This window comes from Rhinoraja longicauda, chromosome 3, assembly GCF_053455715.1.
Source record: "Rhinoraja longicauda isolate Sanriku21f chromosome 3, sRhiLon1.1, whole genome shotgun sequence".
Lineage (NCBI taxonomy): Eukaryota > Metazoa > Chordata > Chondrichthyes > Rajiformes > Arhynchobatidae > Rhinoraja > Rhinoraja longicauda.
In genome coordinates, this window is record NC_135955.1 from 42540789 (window position 1) to 42554146 (window position 13358).

General features: G+C 42.0%; 2 protein-coding genes across 4 annotated transcripts in view; one reads left to right on the forward strand and one right to left on the reverse strand.

Annotated features, from left to right (window-relative positions):
• focad (focadhesin) overlaps positions 1 to 4781 on the forward strand; it is a 195048-nt gene extending 190267 nt beyond the window's left edge. For 2 of the 3 annotated variants that reach the window (XM_078396039.1, XM_078396040.1), the window contains exons 43-44: positions 1446 to 1521; positions 4200 to 4780. In XM_078396039.1, the coding sequence (XP_078252165.1) occupies positions 1446 to 1521; positions 4200 to 4273 (150 nt within the window). In that variant the 3' untranslated portion in view covers positions 4274 to 4780. Of the gene's footprint in view, positions 1 to 1445; positions 1522 to 4199 lie in introns of all 3 variants that reach the window. The other variant, XM_078396041.1, reaches the window with a different exon arrangement.
• Positions 4782 to 6508: 1727 nt separating this feature from the next.
• The window catches only part of hacd4 (3-hydroxyacyl-CoA dehydratase 4), a 32782-nt gene continuing 25932 nt past the window's right edge, over positions 6509 to 13358 (reverse strand). Inside the window, exons 6-7 of the mRNA XM_078396042.1 lie at positions 10320 to 10451; positions 6509 to 9492 (exon numbers count right to left, since the gene is read on the reverse strand). Coding sequence (XP_078252168.1) covers positions 9416 to 9492; positions 10320 to 10451 — 209 coding nt within the window. The 3' untranslated portion in view covers positions 6509 to 9415. The remainder of the gene's footprint in view (positions 9493 to 10319; positions 10452 to 13358) is intronic.

A 13358-nucleotide genomic window follows, 5' to 3' on the forward strand; every position in this document is an offset into this window, starting at 1 on the left:
ATGTCCTCATTCTTCAGGAAACGGGTCTTCCATTATATCATATCATATCATATCATATATCTACAGCCGGAAACAGGTCTTTTCGGCCCTCCAAGTCCGTGCCGCCCAGTGATCCCCGTACATTAACACTATCCTACACCCACTAGGGACAATTTTTACATTTACCCAGCCAATTAACCTACATACCTTATACAATACAATACAATACAATACAATATATCTTTATTGTCATTGTACCCAGGGGTACAACGAGATTGGGAATGCGCCTCCCATACGATGCACTAATTTAGGTAATTTAGACAGCAGCAACCCAACGAAACGAACAGTTGTAACAGTTTTGGACAGGGTAAAGTGCAAGTTGATCTATGCGTTGTGGCCATCCGGCTCAGCAGGACCGGTTCATAGCAGCTATGGCCCTGGGGATGAAGCTGTTCCTGAGTCTGGAGGTGCGGGCATAGAAGGCCTTGTATCGTCTGCCCGATGGAAGGAGTTCGAACAGACTGTTGCAGGGGTGTGAAGGATGAGGCTCTCACTAGGGTCTCTTCTACATCCCGCAGCTCTGCTCTTGCTCCCCCTCCCCCCATTCCTAACAAGGACAGAATCCCCCACGTTCTCACCTTCCACTCCACCAGCCAGCGTATCCAACAAATCATCCGCCAACATTTCTGTCACCTACAACGGGACCCCACCACTGGCCACATCTTCCCATCCCCTCCCCTTTCTGCATTCCGCAGAGACCGTTCCCTCCATAACTCCCTGGTCCACTCGTCCCTTCCTACCCAAACCACCCCATCCCCGGGCACTTTCCCCTGCAACCGCAGGAGATGCAACACCTGTCCCTTTACCTCCCCACCTCAACTCCATCCAAGGACCCAAACAGTCTTTCCAGGTGAGACAGAGATGCACCTGCACCTCCTCCAACCTCATCTATTGCACCAATCCCTACAGCCAAAGTAGGGTGAAAAGGAGCACCAGCAAAGTTGTAAATGGCGTTGAGGGGGTATGGGAGAGGGGTATGGTTCATAGGTAAGCAAAACGTGGGAGCACAGCACCACATTGCCTGGGCATATATACAAGTATGATAATTAGCCATTTACAAGAACTACTTATTTGATGCAAAACCTATAAACTAACATGGATGATATAACATTGTATTCCATTAATGCTTTGAATAGCTAATAACACATTTTGTGTACCATTTTGATCCTTGAATCCTTGATTAATCTCCCTAGAAAATAATTTTCTATTGGTGCTCATCATATTCTTGGAAATAATCTATTGACAGGCAGCAGCATATAACTTTTTTAAGAATTTATAATAAAATTATGTTTTATACAACTGCACTAAAATGTTTTAAGAAACAAATTGAGGAGATTGCCGTTTTAAAAATGTTAATTGATTGTAGGCTGTTGAATTGATTTTTATTCTTCTGTTTTTAATTTCAGTTCATTGATTGGTTCTTTGCCTTAGTAGAAAGTCCACTTGGATCATTGCCAGCGAATGCATTGAATTTGATCAAAGGTAATATTAGTGATTATCTCAACTAATGTCTAAACTAAATATATTTTCTTTAAAATTGCCAAGTCATGTTGGACAGTAAATCATCATAATTGAAATATAAGTCACACATCATAGATTCTCCAGTTCTGTGACATACCAAGAGGAACTTGGGCTGATTGCTTCTTAGTGAAAGGAATCGGTCCTTTTCAATTTGAGATTGGGCTTAATGATTTTATCTGATACGATATCCTCTGTCTTGGGTTTTGTCAGTAGACTGTTGTGGGAATGCCTCTGCTGGAGTGGGGCCAGTAATTGCCTTCCATTATGACCATTTCCACTCTAGTGGGACGGTGTTTGGACCCTTAAAGACACACAGCAAGAGCCATCTAAGGCAGAACAAAACAACAGAAACACAGGAAATTCTGCATACGCTCTTTGTTAGGAAAGCAGAAGTACTTAGTGCAGCAAGTGTGAAGTATTTTTATAGTATACCGTTTTCCATAATTTTGGACAAAAAGAAAATAAATATAAAAGTAGGCATCAGTCACTGTTTGGCTTTTTGTACAAGGAGTGGTCAATGTACAAAACTCCAGTGAAGAGATTCTAGCTTAGATATGGAGAGTGACATTTTTGATGTGCACAGTACAAAGCAATAAAGGAACATTTTCAATGTACAACCAAAATATGGCTTTTCTAATTTCTTTGCAGCTTGCTTCCAAGCATTCAAATGTTCGACTAATTCTCAGCCCAACATTACTACTTTCTCTTTACCCTCCTCCATCTCAAACATTCATGGCATGAATTCCCCTTGGATAACCTGTTGAGCCACCCTCTTTGTTGTCCATAGAGCCCAGCATTACTGGCTTGCTATGAGCATAAAGTTTAGGTGCTTCTTCTCTCAAAAGGTGTTTCCGTCTCTCACTTCCTGCTTTCCCAGCATTCTTTCTCCACGTGCACGCACAATCTTTTTTAACTCTAGGATCAACCACCATGCTCATTTCTGCATTTCACTTCAAAGTCTGGTTACTCACAAAGCATTGTCTTTATGTTTCACTGCTTTTCCTGGGTGTCTGATTTCACTTGAAACTTTGCTCACGGGTATAAAACCTTGCCCTTCACCTGAGAACTTCTTCCTACCTACACATCTCTTTCCCCCGTGCAACCCACTACACAGATCACACCTTGTTTGCCTCCCCCCCCCCACTGATTTGTTATCTTTTTCTATTGGGTAGCTCAACATTTCTATAGAATCCAACCTGCAGTGTTTCTCTGTGAGCCACCTTCCCAGCCTTTACACTGAGCAACTTATTCTCCACAACTTTTGCCCTCTCTCATCTGGTCCATTCCACCTAAATCTGCATCTCTCTCGACATGCAAGATCTCTAACAGGTGCATGGTTCCCTAAAAGTGGCGATCCAAGTAGTCATTGTGGTGAAGAAGATATTTGGCACCCTTGCCTTTGTTGGGAAGGGTATGGAATACAAAAGTTGGCACATCATGATGCAGCTGCACAAGTCATTGGTGAGACCACACGTGGAGCACTGTGTGCAGTTCTGGTCGCCCAGCTTTCGGGAGGATGTCAATGAGTTGGAAAGAATGCAAAAAAGACTCATGTTTCCTCGGCTTGCAGACTTGAGGTATAGAGAGAGATTGGATAGCTGGGACTATTTGGAGGCTGAGAGATTACCTTGTTGAGGTGCACAAGATTATGAGGGGCAAGGATAAAGTAAACGCTCTGTTTTTTTTCTCAGGGTAGAGGATTCCAAAACAAAAGGATAATGACTTAAGAGATGGAGCGATTTAAGAGGGACCTCAGGCATCTTTTTCACGCAGAAGGTGGTCTATATATGGAATGAGCTGCCAGAGGGAACTATAGAAACAGATAAAATTATAAAGGACATTTGGATAAATGTAGATAGGAATGGTTTTTGAGAACTATGGGCCAAGTGTAGGCAAATGGGACTAGTTCAATATGCCAACTTGTTCAATATGGACAATGGGGACCAAAGTGCCTGTTTCTGTGCTGCACGGCTCCATGACTCTCTACAAGGGAGTCATGGAGTATGAAGAGTGAGCGATCAAGTGATGGTGAAGACAGTTTTGGGTCAGCCATGATCGCAACGAATGTTAAAGCGGGCTCGTGGCTGACTAGCCTTTTCCTGACTAGCTGACCAGTATGGTCTGACCAGTAAATTTAACTTTGTTTCACTTTTTCACTTTCTGCAGATATGGCCTGATCTGCTAAATATTTCCACCATTCACTTTTTTTTCAATTTTATAACAACTGAAGTGCTTTGGATCACATGGTTCCATTATTTCTTTGTTTTACTTTTTGCTCTCCTCGATTTTCATTCATCTTCTCTTTACATCTCCTCCAGATGTTATCATTATGATTAAAAAGCCTTCATCACGTTTTCCCACCCAGAACACCTTTGGTGTCATTCAGTCCCTCCTGGTTAAGAACTATCACGTACATTCACATTCCCTATTCCTCGCCACTTTCTCCCTTCAATACTTGTCTAACTGGAATCACTTTCCCGAATTTACAGTGAAACGCTTAATTAGAAATTCATAACTAGAGAGCCCATTGTGCCATACCTCCTCAAGCAGGTCCAATACTGCCTTGGGAGATGATTTTACATACGCTTGTGGCTTTTACCTTCAAAGCACTCTTAACACATGTTTGCTTCTTTTCACAGCGACACTACTGGCTCTGCGGTTTTTGCCAGAGTTCAGGAAGAAGGCAGTTTGGACTCGCACATACGGCTGGTAACTGCCATTTGTACACAATCTCCTGTTTGAAACTCATCAGATTATCTAGCTTTGCCAGCAAGCTCTGCGGGTCCAAATTAAAGGAAGTATTCACATGGCACAGAGCCAGTCAAAGAGCCATAGACTTCAAGCTGTTGATACGAAGATTGTTCCGGAGGTGGCATCTATCACATGCAAGTTGACCATTACACCTGAGAGATATTTAAACAGTTCACATGGCTTAAAAATGGAAATGCTTTTGAAGCGCTTACCATTGTGTCGGGAATGCATTTGAAATTTGACATATTTACCTTGTGGCTTGAAGTTCTGTTTCTTAAGAATCCTTATAGTCGTTTAAGCTATTGACATGTGGCTCCTGAAAGAGCTGTTCTTGTTATTTCATGCCATCATCTTGTGGACTAAGAAAATGTGCTGCTGTAAGTCAAACTGATGAAATAAAATAGAAATTCATGTGCAGAAATTACAAGCTTGAAGGTTCTGTGTCATCTGTGTTGATTCAGGAAAATTGAAAACTGTCGCAATCCAGAGGCTTTTCCACACTATACTATACTGTTTTAGGTTCTGTGTTTCAAGTTGTGTGGATTGTGTGCTTGACAGATAGATATTGCAACAATAACCTGCATTTATGTATAGCTTGAACACAGGAAAATATCTCATGGCACCTAGCAGGAGTATGATAAATAAAATTTAATGTTTAATCCCAGGTTAAGGAAAATCAAAGTAATATTTGAATGAATAAAAAGAGGTAGAGAAGTGAAGGTTTAAAGAGTGTTGTAGAAATTAGGACCTCAGCAGCCTAAGTTATGGCTCTTGATGATGGAGCAATTAAAATCATGAATGCGCTAAAAAACAAAATTACGACAGTGCAGATTTGTATGATGGTACGTACCTGAACTGAAGAGATTATGGAGGAAGTAATTAATGGAAGCATAATAATCTTTAAATTAAGTGTTTCTTTTTTGAGAGCCCATGTAAATCAGTGGCTGAAACATGATTGGGACTTGTTGTGACCTAAGAAACGGGCGAAAGGATTTTGGATCATATGTTTGTGGAAGACTGGAGGCTGAAAAAGAGTCCATTGGAACTGAAAGAGCAAAGGCATGATTAAAAGTTAACTGCAGCTTCTCGGCAGAGGGGAAGCCAGAGCCAAGTTGTGAAACTAACAGACTCAGATAATGCAGACATGTGATCAGAACTTTATCTTGTGGTTCAATATGGTTCCAGGCTTGCGAAGAGTCTGGCTCCACCTTCAACAGTGGCTGAGAGAGGGAGGAAGTTGGTGGTTAGGGAACAGAGTTTGTGGCAGGGACCCCCAGTGTTTATATGGAGGTAACTTGCTCGTGTGGTACTATATTAAATATACTCCGTTTCCACTTCATCCTTTACAAAAGCAGTTCCCTTCTCCATTTCTATCCCCGCATCTGGCAAGATCACTTTTCAAGGAATCGTGTGCCACAGTTTGAATAAAGTTCAAAACCACATGTCTTCCCTCCAGGCTGACAATACATTTTGAACTATAGTTTGCTTATGCACTATCAAAGACAAACTACAGCTGTGGGTCCAGCCAAACAGCAGCAGTAGTTTTTACAAAATAAAATTACCCCATCCATGCAAGCATACTGTGCAGTTTCATGCTGCATATTTTACATTAGAGATCTTGGCATTGCCCTTTAAACACGTGAACATAGAAAATTAAACTTGTCGTAACTGAGAGAAAATTTGTTTGTTAAATCCTCTTTTCAAACTTCATATTGTACAAGTCTTTTTTTTCATTGGTAACACATTAAAGCACATTGTCATATATTCAAATTGATTTAAATATTTGAATTTCATTCATTTTTAAGAAATAACCATATTTCCACAGAACTAATTTACAAAGCATTATGTTGATTGAGGATTACACTGATGACAAGACTCATTGTAAGACCATAAGATGGGAGCAGAATTACGCCATTCGACCCATCGAGTCTACTCTGCCCTTCAATCATGGCTGATCTATTTTTCCCTCTCAATCCCATTCTCCTGCATTCTCCCTGTAACCTTTGACGCCCTTACTAATCAAGAACCTAGCAATATCCAATTTAAATATACCCAATGTCTTGGCCTCCACAGCCAGCTTTTATTATCCAGTTATCTCTTAAATATTCATGCTCTGTTCTGGAAAATGTACTGAATAATTTATCAGATAAAGTATGCATAAACTCAAAAATTCAATTATACATTTTATTTACTGGCTTCTATTTTACCTGTGTTAAAAAAAAAGTACAAAGCAGAAATAGTGACTTGAAAGGAAAAACAGCAAATACATACTTACAATGAAAATTACTGTGAGTTGCAAATTTAACCTCAGATTATATTCCAGTATATATTTGCAAACGAGATAGAAATTTACCAGTTAATTAGTTAAACTAAGTAAAAAAGTTGTTACTAATTTTATACCGTCCTGATGATGTGTGATGGATATCAGGATATAATGGCACAAAGTGCAGTTTCATGTGGTGTTAAGCATTGTATATCAAGTGCTCAGAAGGAGGTTAGTTGGATCCTCAAAGGCATTTTTTTTAGAGGTCTTACCGGTTTAAACATTCAGGAAGTGGTGATGGTAGATGGTGTGTGGAAAGTTTTTCTCCCTTTCACTTCCTACTAACTATATTTCCAACTACTTGGAGTGAACGTGTGTTTGTATCCACACAGGCACGGAGACCTCACTCCTGAGCTGCACCATTCCTTCCTGCCACAAAGGAGCCAAACAATGCATGGGATCATGCCCAAGCAGAGTGAATGTGTAACTACACACCTCAGACTAGCTGTAAGGTCTGTTGGTTCCCTATTCCCAGCTGTTCCCTTTCACTTTTGATGTGAAAGTATAGTCCCTTCCTATACCCTCTCAATGAATCAATCAAACAAGGCGTGTTTCGTTAAAGGGAATAATCTCACTGATCAATTCATTTGTCCCTGCTTGCTTCAAAACCCACTCCTCACCCCGAAACCCATCAAATTCGCAACCAGCATTTTGTGAACTTTAAATCAAAATGCAAGGTATAAAGGGTCCACACGAAGTGCCCCACCATTATTTATTTGTTTATTTGTTTAAACTATTTCTATTGTAATGATATCCAATTAAACTCTGACCAGGACAACAAATATATCTGGAGAATTTATCATGAAATGTCTAGCAAAATAATGTCAAAAGTAGGTACCATTTGAATTTACCAACTAATTGGATAATACAAGTGAGTTTCAGATCAGTAGCAAAGTGAGAAATTCTTACTGGTCACCTTAACATAGTTAAATCCAAATTTACAGCTGGTTGAGTTAAATATAAATTCAGATCTTGGTAAATAATAAACCAAAATTGCTTAAAAAAAATACAAATATTCAAAAGGCATTTTAGTGCAGTTTAGAACAGCACATTGCTTCAACCCATGTGCGAGCAAATTATCTTCAATTCTTTCGTCCGAGGGTGGTGAACCGGTGGAATTCTGCCACAGAAAGCTGTGGAGGCCAAGTCAATGGATATTTTTAAGGCAGAGATAGATAGATTCTTGATTAGTATAGATATCAGGGGTTATGTGGTGAAGGCAGGAGAATGGGATAGGAGAGATAGATCAGCCATGATTGAATGGCGGAGCAGACTTGATGGGCCGAATGGCCTAATTCTGCTCATATCATTTATGACCTTATGACCAGATAACAATTTTGTCTGGTGATGAGAAATAATAATTAATTACAACTAACTCCTACTGTATGTAGCCTTTACTGTTGCCTTTGTACAACAAGCACTTGCAGAGGTCGTATTGAACAATCATAATTTAATGTCTCATGGAGAACTATGGAAACAGATTGCTGGTGTAGAGCTGAAATGACTTAATATTATAACAAAAGGTTAAGTTTCCGATTCTTTAAGGTCAGATCTTCAGAAACCATTGGCTTGGATTTAGTCCATTGGCCTGCATCCCAGCTTCAAACCTCTTCTGCGGTGAGAAATCCTGGAGGAAGGCTTTGCCCAAATGTCCCGCTTTGTCCCTTTCAATTTCTTTCTTAGTTTCCTTCTCTTAGATGGCCTGTTTAATAAGCTAGTCTCTTGAATGGAGAAAGTCTGTAGGTTGTTCCTAAGGAATATGAACAATCACAGGGGTCCTGATCATGTGATCGATTGTGAGTTGGTAGTAATCATGGAGAAAATATGATAGTCATAGGTTTCTTACTTAGTAGGAGGAGGAGGAGTGGTGGTCAGGGAGCTAAGAAGATGTGGCAGGGATATAAAGGGATGCACTCGATGGTATCACAAAATGCTGGAGTAACTCAGCGGGTCAGGCAGCATCGCTGAAGAGAAGGAATGGGTGACGTTTCGGGTCGAGACCCTTCTTCAGACTGATGTCGGGGGGGGGCGGGACAAAGAAAGGTGAAGACAGTGGGAGAACTGGGAAGGGGGAGGGAAAGAGAGGGACAGAGGAGCAATCTAAAGTTAGAGAAGTCAATGTTCATACCGCTGGGCTGTAAGCCGCCCAAGCTAAATATGAGGTGCTGTTCTACTGGCCCACAAGCTGAGCTGTAAAGGAATTTACCTCATGGCTTTACCATTTCTTGCTTCCTTTCAACCCTTGGGTTTCATGAGGCCTGGGGAAAGTGGCTTTCTGTGGTTGAAAATGATTGCTTTAAAAATGCACACTGGCAGCCTTGCATTAATATTAAACAATCACCCTGCCCTTTGTGAACAGATTAGTCATCCAAACTGCATCCTGTTTCTGTCTAAGACGGGAAGTATGCTGCTTCAAGGTGGCTTGCTTCTTGTCTCATTCTACTTAAACTTTCGTCTCTGGCAGTAACCCATTCATCTTAGGGAGTTGAGGCTGCGCCCATTGTCTGTAATAAAGACACATTGAGCTCTGCACTACATTTAGTTTAATTACAATTCAAATGTCCTATGATAAAACTCAGGCTTCAGATAAAAGTGTTAGCTCTCAATTTTATGGCAGCATTTAGAGATTCTTGGGGTAGATGCCGACTGTGATCTAAATCCTGAGATGCTGCCTGACTTGCTGAGTTACTCCAGTATTTTGTGAAATAAATACCTTCGATTTGTACCAGCATCTGCAGTTATTTTCTTACACTACGTGATCTAAATCCGTTGGGTTTACTTTCATTCTGCTTTAATTCTCTGCTTTCTTGTATATTCCTTTCGTTCTTCATAGAATTGTTTGCAGCTGCTGTACATACCTAAATTAAACATAGAAAAGCTAGTAAATTTTAACAAATGCACCCAGAAGGGGAAGTACTTATACACTACTAACATTATGCATGTGCAGCAAGACTGAAAAATCCAAATGTAACAATCCATTGATCTGCATTGAGTATTGGGTTCGGTCTCGTTTACATTGTTTTCACCTGGTACTTTGTCCACAGAATATATACAAATTGTAAATTGTTCCTAGTGTGTAGGATAGTCCTGGTGTAAGGGGTGATTGCTGGTCGGTACAGACTAACGATGGGCCGAAGGGGCTGTTTCCAGGCTGTATCTCTAAAGTCTAAATTGTTATTCTTAGATTTCTGGTAACTATTTCCTCTTTGGGATAATAATGAATGAAGGAGGTTGTTTGGCTCATCTTTATTTGAGAAACAGCCATCAGATTGATAACAGCAGCTGATTTTGTTAATCCACAGGAGATTTTGATTTGATCATAAAACTACTTTCACACAGGTTTTGAATGGGAGGAGGATTCTCACAGTAGTGCAGCTGGTAGAGCTGCTGGCTCACAGTGGCAGAATCACAGGCCATGACCATGGTGCTGTCTGTGTGGAGCTTTGCACATTCTCCCTGTGACTGTGGGTTTCAGCCAGGTGCTCCGGTTTCTCCCACATCCCAAAGTTGTGAGGGTTTGCCGGTTAACTGGCTGCTATAAATTGGCCCTGGTTGAAAAGGAGTGGATGTGAAAGTGGGATAACATTGAACTAGTATGAACTGGTGATTGATGATCAGCATGGACTCGGTGAGCCAAAGGACCTGTTTCCAAGCTGTATCTCTTTTTTTTAAATGTTCAACTTACCACCAATAAGGATTAGACAGTAGATTTGCAATATATATGGAAAAAGCACCAGAATGCGAATGGGTCCAGGTAATACAATGGAGTTGGTTCCATAAAATTCAAAATAGGGCAACGACTGATAAATGGCAATTACTGCAATAAAAGGAAAAGTTTGTTAGTAAAGTGAACACTACAAACTTAGAGCTGATTGAAGTAGCTGAAGACCCACATGGCTTCCATTCCAAGAGATGTACAGCAGAGTTGGAGACCATTTGACCCATCATGTCTGTCTTTGCTGCAGGCTAACTACACTATTTCTCCATCTAAGAATGTGTAAGAAGGAACTGCAGATGCTGGTTTCAACCGAAGATAGACACAAAAAGCTGGAGTAACTCAGCGGGTTAGGCAGCATCTCTGGAGAGAAGGAATGGGTGTCTTTTTGGGCCGTGACCAGAAGGCTCTTGACCCGAAATGTCACCCATTCCTTCTCTCCAGAGATGCTGCCTATCCCCCTGAGTTACTCCAGCCTTTTGTGTCTATCTTCTATTTCTCAGTCTAATTCCTTTTCACAAGATTTCATACATTTCACATCCAAGTACACTAAATGCAACAAGGATTATAGAAGTGCCCAGATACAAAAATAGAATCCAATCCATTACCCAGTTGAGCTTTTTTTGCCCTGGAGCCTCCTCCTACCATCAGATCACATAGTGTTCAGTTTGTTGTGTGCTAATGAGGATCTCTGCCTCCACCGTCCTTTCATACAATGAGTTCTGGACCATCACCATCTCTGGTCTCTTTACTGAAAAATATTTCTTCCTACCTCTTCTCTAAGAATTCTCCCAGTTCTTGTAAATCTGTGCCCCCTGTTTATTGAGCTCTCTATTAAGAAACATCTCTTCCCATCCATTATCCAGACAGCTTAAAAATGTTATTTACTTCACTTACTTACTTTGTTTATGCTCTTCCAATAAAAATACTCCACCTTTTCACTTTCTCCCTCAGCTAATATTCTCCAATCCTGGCAGCAGCTTCTTAAATCTCTTCTGTGCCCCATCTAGTGGAGTATTTTCCACCTTATAATGTGATGACCAAACACAGCACACTATGGCAGCAGTGCCTCACAAGAGGTTTCCCTTGCAGTTCTTGCACCATCTCTGTTCTTGTATTCTCTGCTTCAGCAAAATAAAGAAAAATATCCCACAGTCTATGTGGCTTCCTTTACATTGGTGAAACCAAGCGAAGACATGGCGATCATTTCGCCAAGCACTTGGGCTTTGTCCACCAAGATCTGCTGAAGCTCCTTGTTGCCAACCATTTTAATTCCCATCCCATACCAACCTTTCCCTCCTTGGCCTCCTCCATTGCCATAGTGAAGCCACTTATAAACGGGAGGAACATAACCTCATATTCTGCTTGCTTAGCCTGTGACCAAATGATATGAGCATTGAATTCTCTAGTAATACGCCCGAACCCTCCTCTCTTTTCCATGCCCCCCTTGTGCGCACACATTTCTCCCACCACCCTAGTCACCCTATTCCTTCCCTCTCCTCTGTATCCTCACCTCTCATCACCAAGACCCCCTCTCTCCCTTTTTCATTTGCTTACATCCATGCAATCCCTCCGGCTTTATATTCCACTTCCCTCCTTTCTTTATCTGACACCCATTTGTTTCCATTTCACCTCCAGTCTTTGTCACTGTGCCCATCACCCGTCCATCTATCATGTGGAAGGCTTTTCCCCACCCACACCTCTTTTCCAGCTTTCTTCCCTCCAGTCCATCAGTCTGAAGGAGTAGGAAAGAACTGCAGATGCTAGTTTACACCAAAGATAGACACAAAATGCTGGAGTAACTCGGCGGGAGTACACTCAGGCAGCATCTCTAGTTTCGACCCTCACCCTCACCCATTCCTTCTATCCAGAGATGCTGCCTGTCCTGCTGTTACTCCAGCATTTTGTGTCTTATCTTCAGTCTGAACAAGGGTCCGGACCCAAAATATCATCTGCCCATTTCCCTCCACAGATACTGCCTGATCCGCTGAGATTCCCCAGCCATTTGTGGTTTGCTCAAGAGTCCAGCATTTGCAATTTCCTGTTCTCCATCCCACATATCTTTTTGGCCATCTTATCAACGTTTCCTGTTATCTCCTGTGGTCATGCTTTCAAAACGATCTCTGAACCATGATATGTAATCATTGTTTATTTGCCGGGCCTGTGTGGCCACACACCCTCTACAGTAAAAGCTATACCTAACGCTTTCCCACTTTTAAACACATGACCAGACCACATATCTTCCTGCAGGCTTTAGCTTTCTTCTTCATTCTTATAGTCAATCTTTGTATCATTGAAGTGCTAGTTCCCTTTAATGATCTATATCAATGTTGAAGGCATAAGCCCACGTCATTGATATCTAAATAAAAAAGGGAAGTAGCATGAAGACGAGCGAAGCCACAGTGAAATCCCTAGGTTGCCATTATCTGTTGCTTCCTGATTTTGGATCTATAACAGGTATAACAGAGCTTTATTTGTCGTTCGGTACCGAAGTACCGAACGAAACTACATAGCAGTCATAGAAAGAAAAAAAAGAACACAAGACACATAACCCCAACACAAACGTCCATCACAGTGACTCCAAACACCCCCTCACTGTGATGGAGGCAACAAAACTTCCACTCTCTTCCCCACGCCCACGGACAGACAGCTCGTCCCCGACCGACCCGCACAGTCCCCGCACCGGGCGCTGAAACGTCTCGCGGCCGAACCGGGCGATGAAAGGCCCGCGACCAAGCCTTGCGCAGCTAAGTCCCGTGGTCGAGCCGCACCGGGCGATGTCAAGTCCCGCAGCCGAGCCGCACCAGCGGTGAAAAGTCCCGCAGCCGAGCCGCACCAGCGATGTAAAGCCCCGCAGCCGAGCTGCACCGGGCGGTGTTAAGCCCCGCAGCCGAGCTGCACCGGGCGATGTTAAGTCCCGCAGCCGAGCTGCACCGGGCACTGTTAAGTCCAGCGGCCAAGCCGCACCGGGCGATGTAAAGTCCAGCGGCCAAGCCGCACCGGGGGATG